Source organism: Ailuropoda melanoleuca, chromosome 4, assembly GCF_002007445.2.
Source record: "Ailuropoda melanoleuca isolate Jingjing chromosome 4, ASM200744v2, whole genome shotgun sequence".
Taxonomy (NCBI): domain Eukaryota; kingdom Metazoa; phylum Chordata; class Mammalia; order Carnivora; family Ursidae; genus Ailuropoda; species Ailuropoda melanoleuca.
The window spans coordinates 119,234,628-119,250,547 of NC_048221.1; the positions used below are offsets into that span (position 1 = coordinate 119,234,628).

At 39.9% G+C, this 15,920-nt stretch overlaps 1 protein-coding gene across 1 annotated transcript in view; it reads right to left on the reverse strand.

Moving 5' to 3' along the window:
• The window catches only part of SPAST (spastin), a 54,148-nt gene extending 52,054 nt beyond the window's left edge, over positions 1 to 2,094 (reverse strand). Inside the window, 2 exon segments of the mRNA XM_034659679.1 lie at positions 1,659 to 1,974; positions 1,976 to 2,094. Coding sequence (XP_034515570.1) covers positions 1,659 to 1,974; positions 1,976 to 2,074 — 415 coding nt within the window. The 5' untranslated portion in view covers positions 2,075 to 2,094.
• Between the last annotated feature and the right edge of the window lie 13,826 nt (positions 2,095 to 15,920).

Below are 15,920 nucleotides of genomic sequence, written 5' to 3' on the forward strand. Positions count from 1 at the left end.
GTGCTTCCCTAGGAAGGGATGACTGTACTCTTCTTCATCCTCACCAAGGATCCTTGGATGTTCCAAGAGGTGGTATAGAATGAAGCAGTTAACAAAAACCTTTCTTCCACAAACACACAGTATTTTTTTTCTTAAATAGAACCCTTTCCTAGAACTCTCTTTTCACATAGATTTTTTTAAAAAGTAATCTCCACACCCAACATTGGGCTTGAACTCACAACTCCAAGATCAAGAGCTGCATGTTCCACTGACTGAGCCAGCCAGGTGCTCCCTTCCTAGAACTCTCTTAAACTCCACTGTCCTTATAATCAAAACCACGAATACCTGCCTCTTTCGTTGTGTCATACTTCTCACTCCTAGGCTCCACAAAGGAAATAGGTTTCAACAAAACTAAATTCTAGAACAGCTTCCGCAGCTGACAGTGGTAAGAGATACTAGAAATGACCTGCAGACTGTTTTGTTCAGGTTTTTTTGTTTTGTTTTTTGTTTTTTTTTGGCTAATTGACAATGCAAGTGAGTACCTAACTAATTAAAGTGTGATACAAAAATGTTCTTTGGTAGTTACAGGAAAAAAAAGATCTCTGCAATTTGGAGGCAGGGATGAAAGGAGGGATTTTCAAAATGTTGTAAGACTCCTTCTAACTTCAGTCCTCATATTCCATAAAAAAGATGTTCATTAGCAATTAGGATAGGTTTGGAATGACCTGTTTTAATCTTTTGAGCCTCAGTTTGTTCATCTGTAAAATGCTGATACTAACAGTACCTTCACCTCACAGAGTAATTGTGAGGATTAAATAGAGAACACATACAAAGCTAACAGTAGAGCACCTCATGCATTGAACGACTTAAAATCGTTAGTTTAAAAAAAAAAATCTGAAGGATACAGTATTCTTGCCTTCATTCAGAAACACAAATCTTTAAAAATAAAAGAAACATAAATCTTTGTTTCAAGTTTTACTGTACGATGATGTTAAGTTTTTCCTGTTCATTTATTTAACACTTCAATTCAGAAACTTAGAGGCTACCTTGGAATACTGATTTAGATTAAATCAGATCTAACAGGGACAAAAGTTCCATGTTAAAATAGAACTTTATAAAAAAATACTTAGCCATTATATTGATTAAATGACTTTAACAAAACTTTAAATAATGCCAATTAAGTTGTAATCATATGCAGCTGTTCTTTTCAAAATTAAGTCACCATTTGTTCTTTTTTTCTGACACCACAGTACTCTGCTTTCATTAAAAGCCTATAACAAGACACAGCCTCTCCGATACCAAAACCTTTTGGAAACCTGGCTTAGAGGAAGCCACACACTGTTTACAGTGCTAGAAAGGATCCGTGTGGTCACTCTAGGACAACTGTCACTGTCAGTAGCACGACTGGCTGTCTCATAGGGACTTGGGTCATGCAGAAGTGTAGGGGAAGGCTGGTGCCTGAAAAAGTCGACAGCTAGGGTGCCTCAAAGGGCATACGTTTAACTGAGAATCGTAGAGGATGAAGGTCTGACTGCGGTGAAGCCGCCTCGGGGGGAGGACCAATTCTGGGGCTGCACTGCCCGCTCCCGAAGGAAAGGGACGCAGGTGTCGCCCTCCCTCGGCGACCCCACCGCTTTCTTCCCGGCGCCGCCGCCCCCTCCCTCCAGTCCCCCACTTACCTTTCTCGTCCTCATCGATGCGCAGGGCAATGGAGATGTACTCGAAGGCCTGTTTGTGGAAGGCTCGGACGCGCTCGGCCTCCCCGCCCGGCACTGGCGCCGGGGGCGAGGCCGAGGCTGACGCCGGCGCGGCCCGGGAGCTCCTCTTGGCAGCCATGAGGGCGCGGGAGAAGCGCTGGCAGAGCCACACGAAGAGGAGCCCCAGGTGGAAGGCGACCAAACGCAGCAGCGCGAAGCCTACGAAGAGCGGGTAGGAGAAGTAGTACAGGTTCCGCTTATGCGGGGACTCGGGAGGGGGGGCCGGTCTGGGGGCGGGACGGGGCGGGGGCCAGGCAGGGGGGCGAAGGCCTGGGAGGCACCGGGCTGCTGCCGCCGCCGGAGCCTTTCTTCTTCCCTCGTCCACCCGGAGAATTCATTCACAGCTCCCACTGCCGCCGCCGCCATAACCCGCCTCCCGCAGACCGACGGCGACCAAGCGACGGCGGCGGCCACTGGGACGGCGAGGGCCACAGACGCCCGCGCGCCCGCCGGTCCCGGGAGCTCGGCACCTCCACGCGCTGCTCGCTGGCCCCGCCCCTTTCTCCTCGCTCGGCCAAGAGCACAACCCCTTTTCTCCTCCTGCGGTCGGTGGCTCCTGCCCCTCCCGCTCTGCGTCCTCTCAGCCTCCTGGTAGCTCCGAGAGGTGGCCGCGCACGCGCACGCTTGCCCATGTCTTTCTCCTGCGCGCGCGCGCACGCCGCCGTCTTTGTTGCCCAGAGCTCCTAGTGCGCGTGTGCAACTCCCGCCCCTCGGGCTCTTCCCTGAGGAACTACAGTTCCCAATGTGCAGTTCGGCTACGTCGTCCTCGGGTGTCCGTCGCTCTACAGACTACGCTGTCCTCGGAAGCTGCTTAAGCTGGGGACCTCGGTCATCAACTCATGGTGGCGACAGCTGCGGCTTGGGGTAGCTCGACTAATTCGCAGGGCTCCTATCTCGCAGTGTCATCGCTCTTACATTTCTTTCAGCATTTTCTGCCAGCCCCCCGCAAAGGATGATTCATCTGACTTCCATCTCAAAAGTAATGGGTACCATGAAAACAATCTCAATGTCCATCAATAGCAAAAGGATTAAATGAATTTTGGAATACCCATATGTAATTCTGTGGAGCATTTAAAAAGAATGAGGTGGATCTATATGTACTGATAAAAAAGGGTGTCCATGATATATTGTTACGTGAAAATAGAATATTGCAGATCAGTGTGATATGATCCTATTTTATACTAAAAAGGATAAATGGAAAGAAAAAAGTAATGGGGACCAATCTGGGAATTATTATCTGAGAGGGAAGCAATTGTAGAGACATACAAACTTAAGGTCACCGAAAACAAAAATGTTAGCTCAGTGGAACGAAGTGAACGATTCTAGAGGTTTCGTTAGTACGTGTTTAGATGTCTATTTTGAAGAATTAATTAGTTTGAATAGGGGCATTCCTAGGTTTTGCACAGTAATCATCCCACAGTTTACCGAAAATCCAAACTGGGTCTTTTTTTTTTTTTTTTTTTTAAACCTACCGGATGTCCCTTCCTTTGGGGAACTACCCGCTCACCTCTGTTGCCTGTGTACAGATGAGCTGCAAGCCCTGAACCCAGCCTGGCAGATCACAGAGATGGAAACACGAGGTTAATAGACTCTCCTAGAAACTGGAATTTGGATGGATACACTGGGATAGAAGGTACTAGGAATTGAGTGCTCTAAAGAGCTGGTCTATCAGTTCATCTCACTGAGATCCCCAGAGCTTCCAGGTTCCTGGACTGGTCACTTGATAGTGTAACCTATCCAGTAAACTAGTCAGTCTGTTTCTCTATTTCTCTGATTCTCCCTTTCTCCATCTATCTCCCTTTTTTCCTCTCTTCTCTTTTTCTTTATACTTGAGTTAGCCATAGTTGTTTCTTCTTGCCTAAAAATAAGGAATCCTAGCTGATATAAAGTTCCCATTGTTTACAGAGTGAGATTTGCAAATGCTTCATTTCAGCTTCTAAAAATATCCATATTCTGGGCATAACTTTATCTAACTTTTCCCCACCACTACTTCCCTACAAACATAAATTATTGCAAAAATGAACTGCCCCCGTTCCCCTCCAACTGCTCCCCACCCTTTTTCCTCCCTCTGTGCGTCTGCCAATTTCTCATTCTGAAATGTCCTCTCTTTCACATCTGATTAATTTCATTTCCTGACTTCTCCTTCGGAATCCCACATTACTTTTTGTTGTTGTTATGTGAAATCTAAACTTATAACTATATCATGTAAACAAGATGTATATAACTTACATATGTAAAGAAAAATAATGAAACAAACAGCATCCGGTTTAAGAAAAACTAATGTAACCAATTCCTTGAAGCACTTTGTGAGCCCCTCTCTAATCTCATTTCTCCCTCTCTAGAGAAAGCCACTGTCCTGTTTTGTACTTGTTCCTTTGTCTTTCATTTTAGTTTTGCAATGTACGTATGTATTTCTAAACAATATATTGTGTGGTTTTGCCTGGTTTTACCTTATACAAATGCAACCATACCACATTTATTCTTAATTAGCTTTCTCCTGCCCAATTGTTAAGTGTTTGCAGTAACTCTTGTTGATTTGTATAACTATGGTACATTTGTTTTCACTGCTATGTAGTGTTCCACTATATGAATTTACAACAATTTATTTTACCATTCAACTGTTGATGGATATTTAGTTTGGTGCCAGTTTTGTTTTTGTTTTTCCTCAAATAACTTTTTAACTTCGTGAAGACACAGCTCAAAGTAGAGTGGCGTTGGAGTCAGACTGGTTGCATTTAAATCCCTGCTCTACCACTTTCTGTGGTCTTGGACTACTGAGTGACTCAGCTTTCACATCAATTACATAATAGAATGGTAGACAGTGCCTGGAATGAAGTTGCTATTTGTTGATTGAAGAATGGTTCTCTCACATCTACACATATACTGTAATCCACTAAAATGAATTACTATCAAGTTTCCAAACATTCTTTGCTGTTTCCTAAGACCACAGTTATCCTCAGGTCATTTTTCTTTCCTTAGAATTGCTTCTCTTCCTACTTCCACTATCCAAATCCTTCATGGCTTAACTGTAATGTTAACTTCTTGATAAATCCTTTTCTCATCACCTCTTGCAGAAATGATCCTATCTTTTAATTCTTATGACAATTTGGTTGTGTTACTCTCTGGCTCTTTTAATATATTGCCTGTGTGATAGTTATTTAAATACTTTATTTCTTCCTGATATAGATTATAAACTTATTTCAAGACAGTAGGCAAACTTTACATATTTTGGCTTACTTTCAGCCCCTAGCCTGATGCCTTGCTTATGGTACCCAATAAATTTTAATAATTTGTAAAACAACTCAAATAGGTAATTATTGTGGATATCTGTTGCCATGTAATAAACCACTCCAAAAATTTACTGGCTTAAGATTATAGCCATTTATTTACTCATGATTCTGTGGGTGAGCAATTTGGCCTGGGTTTACCAGGCAATTCTTGGCCTTGCCTGGGGTCATTCACGTAGATTTAGTCATCTGATGGCTTGATTGGGCCTGGGTGGCCTAGCTGTTCTCCTTCACATATCCAGATGGTGGTGGTGGCTGTTGGCTGGGGCACGTGTCTCCAGCAGGATATTCCAGACTTTACATAGCATCTGGCTTCCAAGAGAGCAGGAGTGGGAGCTGCCAGGTCTCTTGAAGCCTAAACTCCACAGTTGCACATTGTCATTTCTGTTGCATTCTTTCGTCAAAGAAAATCACAAGGCCAACTCCAAAGTAAGAGATGGGAAAATAAATTCTACACTTGATGCAAGAGTGGCAAAGTAACATTACAAAGGGAGTATATGGAAGGAATTATTGTGCCATCTCTACAAGTAATCTACCATAGTGATTATATGTAGAATTTCCTTTTACCTCGAGTTCAGATTTCAGCTTAAATCTTAGATGGATTGCTTATCTAAGAAAGCATTTCCCAACCATTTTGCTAAATCATAAAAACCTTCTTAGTTTTAATCATGAGGTAAATTAATACACTTTTTTTTAATGCTATTTATTTATTCAAGAGAGAGAGAAAGAGAGAGAAAAAGCATGAGCAGGGGGAGGGGCAGAGGAAGAAGCAGGGTCCCTGATGCAGGGCTCCATTCCAGGACCCTGGGATCATGACCTGAGCCACCCAGGCACCCCAACACACTTAATTTTAGGGAGACAGCAACAGTGATAATGATGACTAGTATACCAGCTAATATTTATTGCATCCATGTTCTGGGGTAAGCAGGTTAACTTATACTGTCTTATTCAACCATCACTATTTGAGTTAAGCATTCTTATCTCATTTTTATTCATTTATTGTTTTTTTTCTTTAAAAATAAGGAACTGGAAGCTCTAACGGTCTGTTACTTGCCCAAACATTAACATTAATGACACATACTACTTCAGGAAGTTAAGGTAAAAATGTAGGCTTCTAAAGAAAAACATTTTTACATAGTCTGTTTATATATTATTAATTATAAAGTAAATGTATCTTCGGCCTCTAGAGCAGGAGTGATCTTTTATTCCTTGGCATCCTGGTGTTGAGTCTCTGGCCTCTGGCGTCCCACTTGCTAAGTCTCTGCTATTCCCTTGTGCTTAATATTGACTGTGCCAATATACCTTTACCAATTTTTTGGTATGGTAAAAATATGGGATTGAGAGTCAGAAAGAAAGGTTTGGTATTCTGATTCTGCCACTTATTAGCCGTGTAATATGGAACAAGTTTTCTAACCAGTTAATTCCCTGTAAAACGGGTGGAATAAGAATTAAATTTCAAAATGAAAGAATTCACTTAAAACCTCCAGCATAATACCTGAGATAGACAAGGCCTCAATAGGGGCGCCTGGGTGGCTCAGATGGTTAAGCCTCTGCTTTTGGCTCAGGTCATGATGTCCAGGTCCTGGATGGAGCCCCATGTTGAGCCCCATGTCAGGCTCCCAGCTCAGCAGGGCGTCTGCTTCTCCCTCTCCCTCTGCCTCTCCCCCTGCTTGTGCTCTCTCTGCCTCTCTCTCTCTCTCAAATGAATAAATAAAATTTTTAAAAAAGAGGCTTCAAAAAATTTTCTTTCTATCTTTTATACATAGAGTGTTGTTCCAGAAATCAGACTTTGCTGGGAATTCAATTTTGAGTCATCTGAATTCACATCTCCTGCCTCTTGGAATTACATCCCAGGCAAACCCATTTTCTGAAGTGACCTCTTCCTAAATCTGCTTCAAGAGAAATAGTGCCTGGCTGTGATCCTGGCCTTACAGTCCACCTGGACCGAAGATCCTAACCTGTCATTTAACCTACAGTGTGACGGCCTCCCAGTTTTCAGATGGTAAGAACTTGCAGGACACTTAATCTCAAAGGGAATCTGGGCCAGTTTTACCAGGACAAAAAGGAGGAGCTGAGTACTGTGCTAACTAATCCAGGACATTTGGTCACCTTATAACTTTAACCCATTAATTTATTTACCAAGTGACTATCACCAGGGCTATTTTAGCCCTACTTTTCTTCTAAGGAACTCCTCAAACCTTCAGCTTGAGAGATGCTGGATTATTTGAAGTAGAGACCAATGACAGATATTAAGGACCTCTTTTCAATTAAAAGCAAAATAAAATGGCACACTTAGAACCAAGAGATTACTGATTTTGAAAAAGGCAGAAAACGAGAGAAATGGAAGACATGGTTGGAGGTAAGGGAGGAGTAGAGTAACAGTTGGGGGATTATTATCCTATAGTTGTGTTACTAAGCAAAAACATAATTGTGGGCAATTAATCATTTTTCTTTTTTGAGTTCACACTGTGGTACATATTATTCATTTATTTGTTCAGCAAATAGGTATAAAGCACAGACAGCATGTCAGGCAATGAGTAAGGTGCCAAGATTATAGTAAGGAATAAAATCAGATCTATTGTCTGATATAGTAGCTGAAAAATTCAAGTAGCAACTAGCAACAGTGGTGAGACATATACAGGAGTTCCAGGTGTGGCTGTGGAATTCAAAAATATATGTATGATATGAATGATAAAGATTATGAAAAATTGGAGAGTAGCATCCCTTTATTAAATGGGACAGTTGTTACTTAGCTCTAGCTGATTTTTGCTTTTCAAGAATGTGTGGTGTACTGGTATCAAGAGAAACCAGAATTCTGAATTTTTATGTGAAATTCATGGCTGAGGAGATACTGGCTCAAAATTTAAAAACAAACAAACCAAAACAAAACTGAGACACCAGTTTGAGATTCTCTCGTTTCCAGAGGATTTGTTCCTAGTGGAAGTGTGAATGAGCTCATGGTTTTGAAATAGTAGTAGGTGTAAGAGTATAAATTGTTACCTAACCTGCTCAACTTGATTTTTAAAGCTATGATGCTGAGGAGGCATAGGAAGAGGCAGTTAATACAGAATTTGAAATGAATGCCCTAGAATAGCAGTCTAGATTCTCAGAGGGTATATTCAATCATCACTCTAAGTACTTGGTTATAGAAATATAGTATTACATTTCTGTATTTATGGTGGGCAGGGCATGCTTACTCTAGCATACATGAAAAGCAGGGTAATGAGAACTGGTAGCACCAGGTGAATGTTGGGGCACATAAACGGAGCTATCTGTTTTCAAGAGTGGTTTCTACCAACTGCAGTGGTTTCAGAAAGCCTTCTTTATCCTTGAGATCTTCCTCTCCACCTCGTCAGGTAAGCTCAAATCCTAAATTCTGGTAGGGATGCCTAAGTTTCTCCATTTACTCTCCTTGTTAGTGTTTCAGTCTGTATTATGGCCTCCTGCTCCTCCCAGCATTGCTTAAATACTTATTCTTTGTTAATACTGCTCCAAAGACCCCTACTTAACAATATTTCTCAACCTCATCTGAGCTTCTTCAGAATTTATGTTCTATATCATTCAACTGAATCTTTAATCAGCTATTATCTTACATTGTCATTTAAATGTATCACATATATGTATGTATATCTAATATAAATGAACAAGGATAAAAATTTATATTTATCTTAAATTCCCCGAGAGTCCCTAAGAACACCTTCTTGGTGATTTGCCAGGACTCATAGGACTCAGAATATAGTCATACTTAGAGCTATGATTTATTACAGCAAAAGGATACAAAGCAAAATTAGCAAAGGGAAAAGGCACATGGGGCAAACTCTGGAGAAAACTAAGCGCCAGCTTCCAAGAGTCTTCTCTCAGTAGAGTCACACAGGACACACTTAATTCCTCCAGTAACGAATTCTGACAACATGTCTGTAATACTGTCTACCATGACTCTCATCAGAAACTCAGTGCTTGGTTTTTACTGGGATTGACCATGTAGGCACCCTCTGATTAAGATATACCAAAATTCCAGACTCCTAGAAGGAAAGCAGGTGTTTAAAAGAAACCATAGTGTTTGCACAGTTTAAGCCGCTCTCATCATTTAGGGAAAGTTTTATATTTGTGTAGGGAACTGTTTATCATTCAAATTCCCAGATACCAACCAACATTGCAAGCAGGCCTTTCTAAGGACAGCAGTCTCAGCCTGCTCTGTTAACTCTCTTCTGCACACTGCCCATGAATACTTGGGTGAAGGGAAGGATGAACTGGAAGATTTTTCTTTTACTACTATCAAAGAACCGATTAGACTCATTACTCACATAAATATTCTTCCCCAATACTTCATGCGTTATGTGTAATAAACTACATATTTTCCAATTACAGAAAACTTATCTGAATGTTTTTACCCTTTTTATTTTATTTTATTATTTATTTATTTATTTAGAGGGGTTGAGAGCACGTAAATGGGATTGGGGGAGGGGAGAGGGAAAGGGAGAGGGAGAGAATCCCAAGCAGGCTCCAGGCCTAGTGCGAGCCCAACAGGGGACTTGATCCTACTACCCTGAGATCATGACCTGAGCTGAAATCAAGAGTTGGATGCTCAACTGACTGAGCCACCCAGGTGCCCCTACCCTTTTTATTTTAAAGCAAATTCATACTTTTGGGGGGGGAAAAAGTTTGAGCAATGTGCAAGTTTGGAAAAAGCAAAGACTTTACGTCAGCATTTTCCCTCTTAATATTTTGCTTTATATCTCTCCAGGCTTTTTGCTATGCACATACAAATATATACATGCAAAAACAGATTCTTACTAAAGAGATTTTCCTGCAACATGCATGTTTTCACATAAAATTATGTAGCAGATCTTTTTCATACCAGTATCTATAGACCTATTACAATTTTTCCAGTTGTTACACACTAGCCCATTGTATTGAGATACCATAATTTAACCTATTCCCAATCTTTTCCTGTTAAAAACTATGATAAGTATCCTTCTATTCATACATTTTTGTATTTCTATAGGATATAGGATAAAGTCCTAGAAGTAGAAATGCTGTGTCAAAGGGAAAATGCTGTTTTAGTTTATCCCTTTTATGGTAAGCTATATTAAACTCTTTATGTAACATTCAGTAGTGATTTTTTTTTTTTTTTTGAGAGAGGGAGAGTGGGGAGGGGCCGAGGGAGAGGGATAGAGAATCCTAAGTAGGCTCCACACGTGGAGCCAGTCATGGGGCTCAATCTCAAACCATGAGATCATGACCTGAGCCAAAATCAAGAGTTGGGCACTTAACCGACTGAGCCACCCAGGCACCCCAACAGTGATATTTTTTGGCTGACTATTCAGCATCCATTCCCTTTCTTTCCCTTTCCAACCCATTCTAAGGTTTTCTCTTGTAAAACCAATCCTCTCCCATTACATAGTGTTCACACAGTTTGGGTGGGGTCAACTACTACCAGGTCACATCCTTGTCATTGTTGAATGGGCAGTAGTAATTCAGGTCTGTGCTAGTCAGCACATGACATCCACCTTATAAAAATAACTGATTCAAGATGGACATATCAAAGCAAAGTTCAGACTTTTGGCACATGGTCAGACCTAAGAGAAGTGACGCTTTCTGTCTTTGAATATGAAAAAGAAAGCGTGTTGTCCTGAGTACTTTTAGCAATGATCTCTTCACCATGAGAAAGCCACCTGAGAATGAAGCTGATATATAAAAGAGATGAAGGTAAGAACATTGTAGAGAAACAGTATAAAAGCCACAACTAAACCTTGTTGGATAAGGTTTACCCACTTTACTACTGGGATTTTCAGTTGTTATTCAAAAAGTCCTGCTTGTTTAACAAACTGGAGTTGGGATTTGTTACTGGAATCCCAAAGCACACCAACTGATACATTTGTTCTCCATTTATGCATAGCCAGGAGCACAATCTTTGGGATTAAGTGCATCTCGGTTGAAATTTCAACTAGCCATGGGGCATCTGGGTGGCTCAGTTGGTTAAGCGTCTGCCTTTGGTTCAGGTCATGATCCCAGGGTCCTGGGATTAAGCCCCATGTCAGGCTCCCTGTGGGGGAGCCTGCTTCTCCCTCTGCGTCTCCCCCTGGCTTGTGCTCTCTCACTCTCTCTTTCAAATAAATAAAATCTTTTTTTTCTAAAAGATTTTACTTATTTATTGGACAGGGAGAGACACAGCAAGAGAGGGAACACAAGCAAACGGAGTGGGAGAAGGAGAAGCAGGCTTCCCTGCTGAGCAGGGAGCCTGATGTGGGGCTTAATCCCAGGACCCTGGGATCATGACCTGAACCAAAGGCAGATGTTTAACGACTGAGCCACCCAGGCGCTCCTCAAAGAAATAAAATCTTTAAGGGTGCCTGGGTGGCATAGCGGTTAAGCGTCTGCCTTCCACTCAGGGCGTGATCCCGGAGTTCTGGGATCGAGCCCCACATCAGGCTCCTCCACTATGAGCCTGCTTCTTCCTCTCCCACTCCCCCTGCTTGTGTTCCCTCTCTCACTAGCTGTCTCTATCTCTGTCGAATAAATAAATAAAATCTTTAATAAAATAAAATAAAATAAAATCTTTAGAAAAAGGGGTGCCTGGGTGGTTCAGTTGGGTGAGCATCTGCCTTTGGCTCAGGGTCCTGGGATCAAGCCCCATGTCAGGCTCTCTGCTCAGTGGGCAGTATGTTTCTCCCTTTCACTCTCCTTCTGTGCTCTCTCAAATAAATGAAAGAAAGAAAGAAAGAAAGAAAGAAAAGAAAGAAAGAAAGAAAGAAAGAAAGAAAAGAAAAGAAAAGAAAATTAAGAAATTTCAGCAAGCCATATAAATATGTGACACTATGTTACAATTTTCTTTTCTTTTTTCATTAAGTAGGCTCCATGCCCGGTGTGGAGCCCAGCCTGGGGCTTGAACTCATGACCCTGAGATCAAGACCTGAGCTGAAATCAAGAGTTGGACGCTTAACTGACAGAGCCACCCAGATGCCCTGACAATTTTCTGAATCAATTTTTATCATCTTATTTTATCATCTTATTTTATGGGGATAATTGTATCTACCTTACAAGGGGATTACAGTATTATGTGGTAGAATATGTAAATCACTTCACAGGGTACCTGGACCTAGTTGGACTTCTAATTCAATTTTTTTTTCTGTACTGTCATATATATGAATACATCAGCAATGCATTCTGAGAGTGATAACTACAAAGAAAAACACTTTACACAATAATCTGGTATTGAAAATGGGTGGCATAAGTACCAATTTTTACTTTGGTGCCCATGTTTGTCTTTAAGAAGAAAAAGGTTTCGGGGTGTCTGGCTGGCTCGTTCAGTAGAGTATATGACTCTTGATCTTGGGGTCATGAGTTCTAGCCCCTTGTTGGGGGTAGAGATTACCAAAAGAGAGAGAGAGAAATGGTTTCAACATAGATTAACATGGAATGGCTCTGGGTATCTTAAAATTAAAAGATATCAGGGGTGTCTGGGTGGCTCAGTCAGTTAAGTGTCCGATGATCCAGGGGTCATGGGATTGAGCCTCACATCTGGCTTCCCACTCAGCTGGGAGTCTGCTCAGCTCCTTCTTCCTCTGCCCCTCCTCTGGCTCATGCATGCACTCTCTCTCTCTGTCTCTCTGGAATAAATAAATAAATCTTAAAAATAGTTATATTTTGTAAACCTATTTATAAACATACAGCTCCTTCTTCCTCTGCCCCTCCTCTGGCTCATGCATGCACTCTCTCTGTCTCTCTGGAATAAATAAATAAATCTTAAAAATAGTTATATTTTGTAAACCTATTTATAAACATACATTTAAGTTATTTGGATTCTAAAAAGAAAACATAAAGCATGAAATCAACACTTTTTTCTTTAAAGATTTTAAGTAATCTCTACATCCAATGTGGGGCTCGAATTCATGACCCTGAGTCAAGAGTCACACGCTCTTCCAACTGAGCCAGCCAGGTGCCCCTAAAATCAACACTTTTAAAAATTGAAAATCATTTAGGAAAATTTGAAAAAAAATCTGAATATAACCAACCTCTTATGAGAAATGTAAGAAATGGACAATTTAGGGATTGGAATCGTAGTTAAGTGTAGCTTTTTCATTACTCTCATTGCTAAGATCATGTCTGTATCATAAAAATCCAAACACACTCTAGTCATGTCTTTAAAAAGCCCGTTTGGCATGCTCTTTGGTATACTAACATTTCTGAGCTGATGATGGTGGTAAGGGTGCTTGGGCATGGGGTTTGGTAGACGAGACAAGGGAGCTATGTATGGGTAAAGTAGTTGTTTTCTTATATCAGCCACCAAATGATACTACCTTGGAAAATGATTAACCAAATCTGGAATATATATTTCTAGGTCTTCTTCAGAGGTGGTTGGTGTCCCTCCCCATAGACTGTTCTCAGAGGGCCCATTTACACTCAATAAATTCTATGTCTTTGTGAGTATGTTTGTGTTTGTGTATGAGTGTGTGCTGAATCATGTTCTTTCTTTGAGCACTTTCTCACAAATTAATTTAAAAAGAATAGGAAGAAAAAAGATAGAATACATTGTTATGATAACGAAGCAGTAGTTAGGTATTGATAAAATAGAATGTCTCACTACATAGCTTCACACAAAGCAGTTTCATCTATTTTACCTCATTTGATCCTCTTCATTGAATGTTATCCTAATCTATATGTGAAAAAACATGAAGCCCGGAAGAGTTAAATTATTTGCTTACTTCCACATGGCAAACAGTGAAGGAACTAGGTTCTATTACTCATCTAATCCCAAATCATGTGTTTCTTTACTATACATATTGTATTATTCCTAAATAGGTATTGTCTAATAGATTAATGTTTTATAAATGGAATTTGCACCAAGTCTATAAAAAGGGGTCAAGCACAGTAATTTAAGTTATTCTAGATTCTAGAATTCTAGTTCTAGAATATAAACTACTATCTCCCTAAAACCCCAAGAAAGACAGAAGTCTAGAGTAGTGCTTTGGTGCAAGTGCTTGCCTTCCCTATAAATTCGCTTCTTTTTGAAAAAATATTTATTGAATATAAGAAACAAATATGAAGATGAATATAATAAGATTTTTATCTTTGAAGAAAAATCTAATTGCATTTAACTACAAACAATATATAAGGCAGAATGAGGTAAGTATTGTAATAAAAAGACATAATAGAAGCAGGTGAGAGGGGTCATAATAGAAGCAGATGAGAGGGGTCCTGAACGAAGTCCAAATGAGAGTTCTTCTCATGCTTTTAATTTATCCCTCTCTACAGAGTACACATTATTGCAAATTTCTTTTTTTTTTTTTTTAAAGATTTTATTTATTTATTTGACAGAGATAGAGACAGCCAGAGAGAGAGGGAACACAAGCAGGGGGAGTGGGAGAGGAAGAAGCAGGCTCACAGCAGAAGAGCCTGATGTGGGGCTCGATCCCATAATGCCGGGATCACGCCCTGAGCCGAAGGCAGACGCTTAACCGCTGTGCCACCCAGGCGCCCCACATTATTGCAAATTTCTGTCATAATCATCATTCCCTGGGCCCATCCTCTTTAGAACCTTTAATTTCATATAAGAACTCAGCATTCTACCGTGTCTTCAATTAACTTTATACTTCTATCATTTTCTTGCTAATTCATTTACATCATTTCTAGTTATCATTTTTCCCCTCCCATCTGTCTTCTGTGATGGCTTGTTCCCTGAATTTTTCAATAAGTTGTAAATGTAAAAAATTTGGTGAAGCTTTTTTGTAAACTACACTTATAAGTCTTTTCTAGATGAGAGAAAGCTGGTTGATAGTTAATTGTTCTGTGCTGCTCCCTTTGGTAATCATATATGTATGTATCTTATACACACATACATACATATATATATATAGTCTTTAGTAGTGTCAGCGTATCTATCTATATTCAGTTTTAACCATGAATCAAATCCAAATATGTTGTGAACCTTATGATGTACTAGGCACTGTGTAAAGTACTAAGTTATACAAGACAAGGTTCCTGTCTTGAAGAAGCTCAGTCTAGGTTCCCATTTTACTAAAACTGTCAGTACTTAGAAAATATAAATTAGCAGCTCTCAGTTATTTTCTGGAATTTGGAAATATTTGAGTGTCTACTATGTATTGGGAAATGTATGAATATATGATAATATAGCAATGCACATAACTATTCTCTTAAGCTTCCCCAATTATTCTCTAAACTTATTTGCTGTTATTTCCCACTCCTGAAAAGCATTTAATCTTAATTTGAGTTAATATACGTACTGGTCAATTTCTATATCTTGTGCATATGCATCCACATCTTTGCATCAGTCCTACATGAAAAATACTCAAAGTGCCCTATGGTAACTGTCACCAATTACAATACTAATCAAGTATCCACTACAAAATTAAACTTTATAAAAACGTACCCACAAGTTCAGTTCCTAAACAATTTTATTTTAGATCTTTATCTGCTCAGTTTTTGCAGAGTAGCAAAATGAAGTTGTACTCTACCATTCTCAAAACTTACAATCACGTTTCTGTATTTCTAGAGTCATGACTTTTAATAGCTTTCATTCCCTTATATTGATATGACATATTTAGTCTCCAAATATTTAATACGAAGTTTTCAAATTTTCATATTACAAAGTGCGACTAAAAATGGGCTTGTTGAATTAAAGGTAGGAACTTTAATGAGTGTATCGCTTGTATTTACATTAAAATAAATAGAATTTATTGTAATTAAAACAATCCTGTTTGCTATTTACGAATACTATGTAGGAGGCAAATTGTCCTTTGTGTTTTTTACAAATACAATAGTATCAACAGTATCACACTTTGGAAAACTAGTTACTTTTTGCAACCTTTGATACAAATGTATGGTATCATTAACATCTCATATTCACAGATTTAAGCTTACCATGAAATCCCCAAAC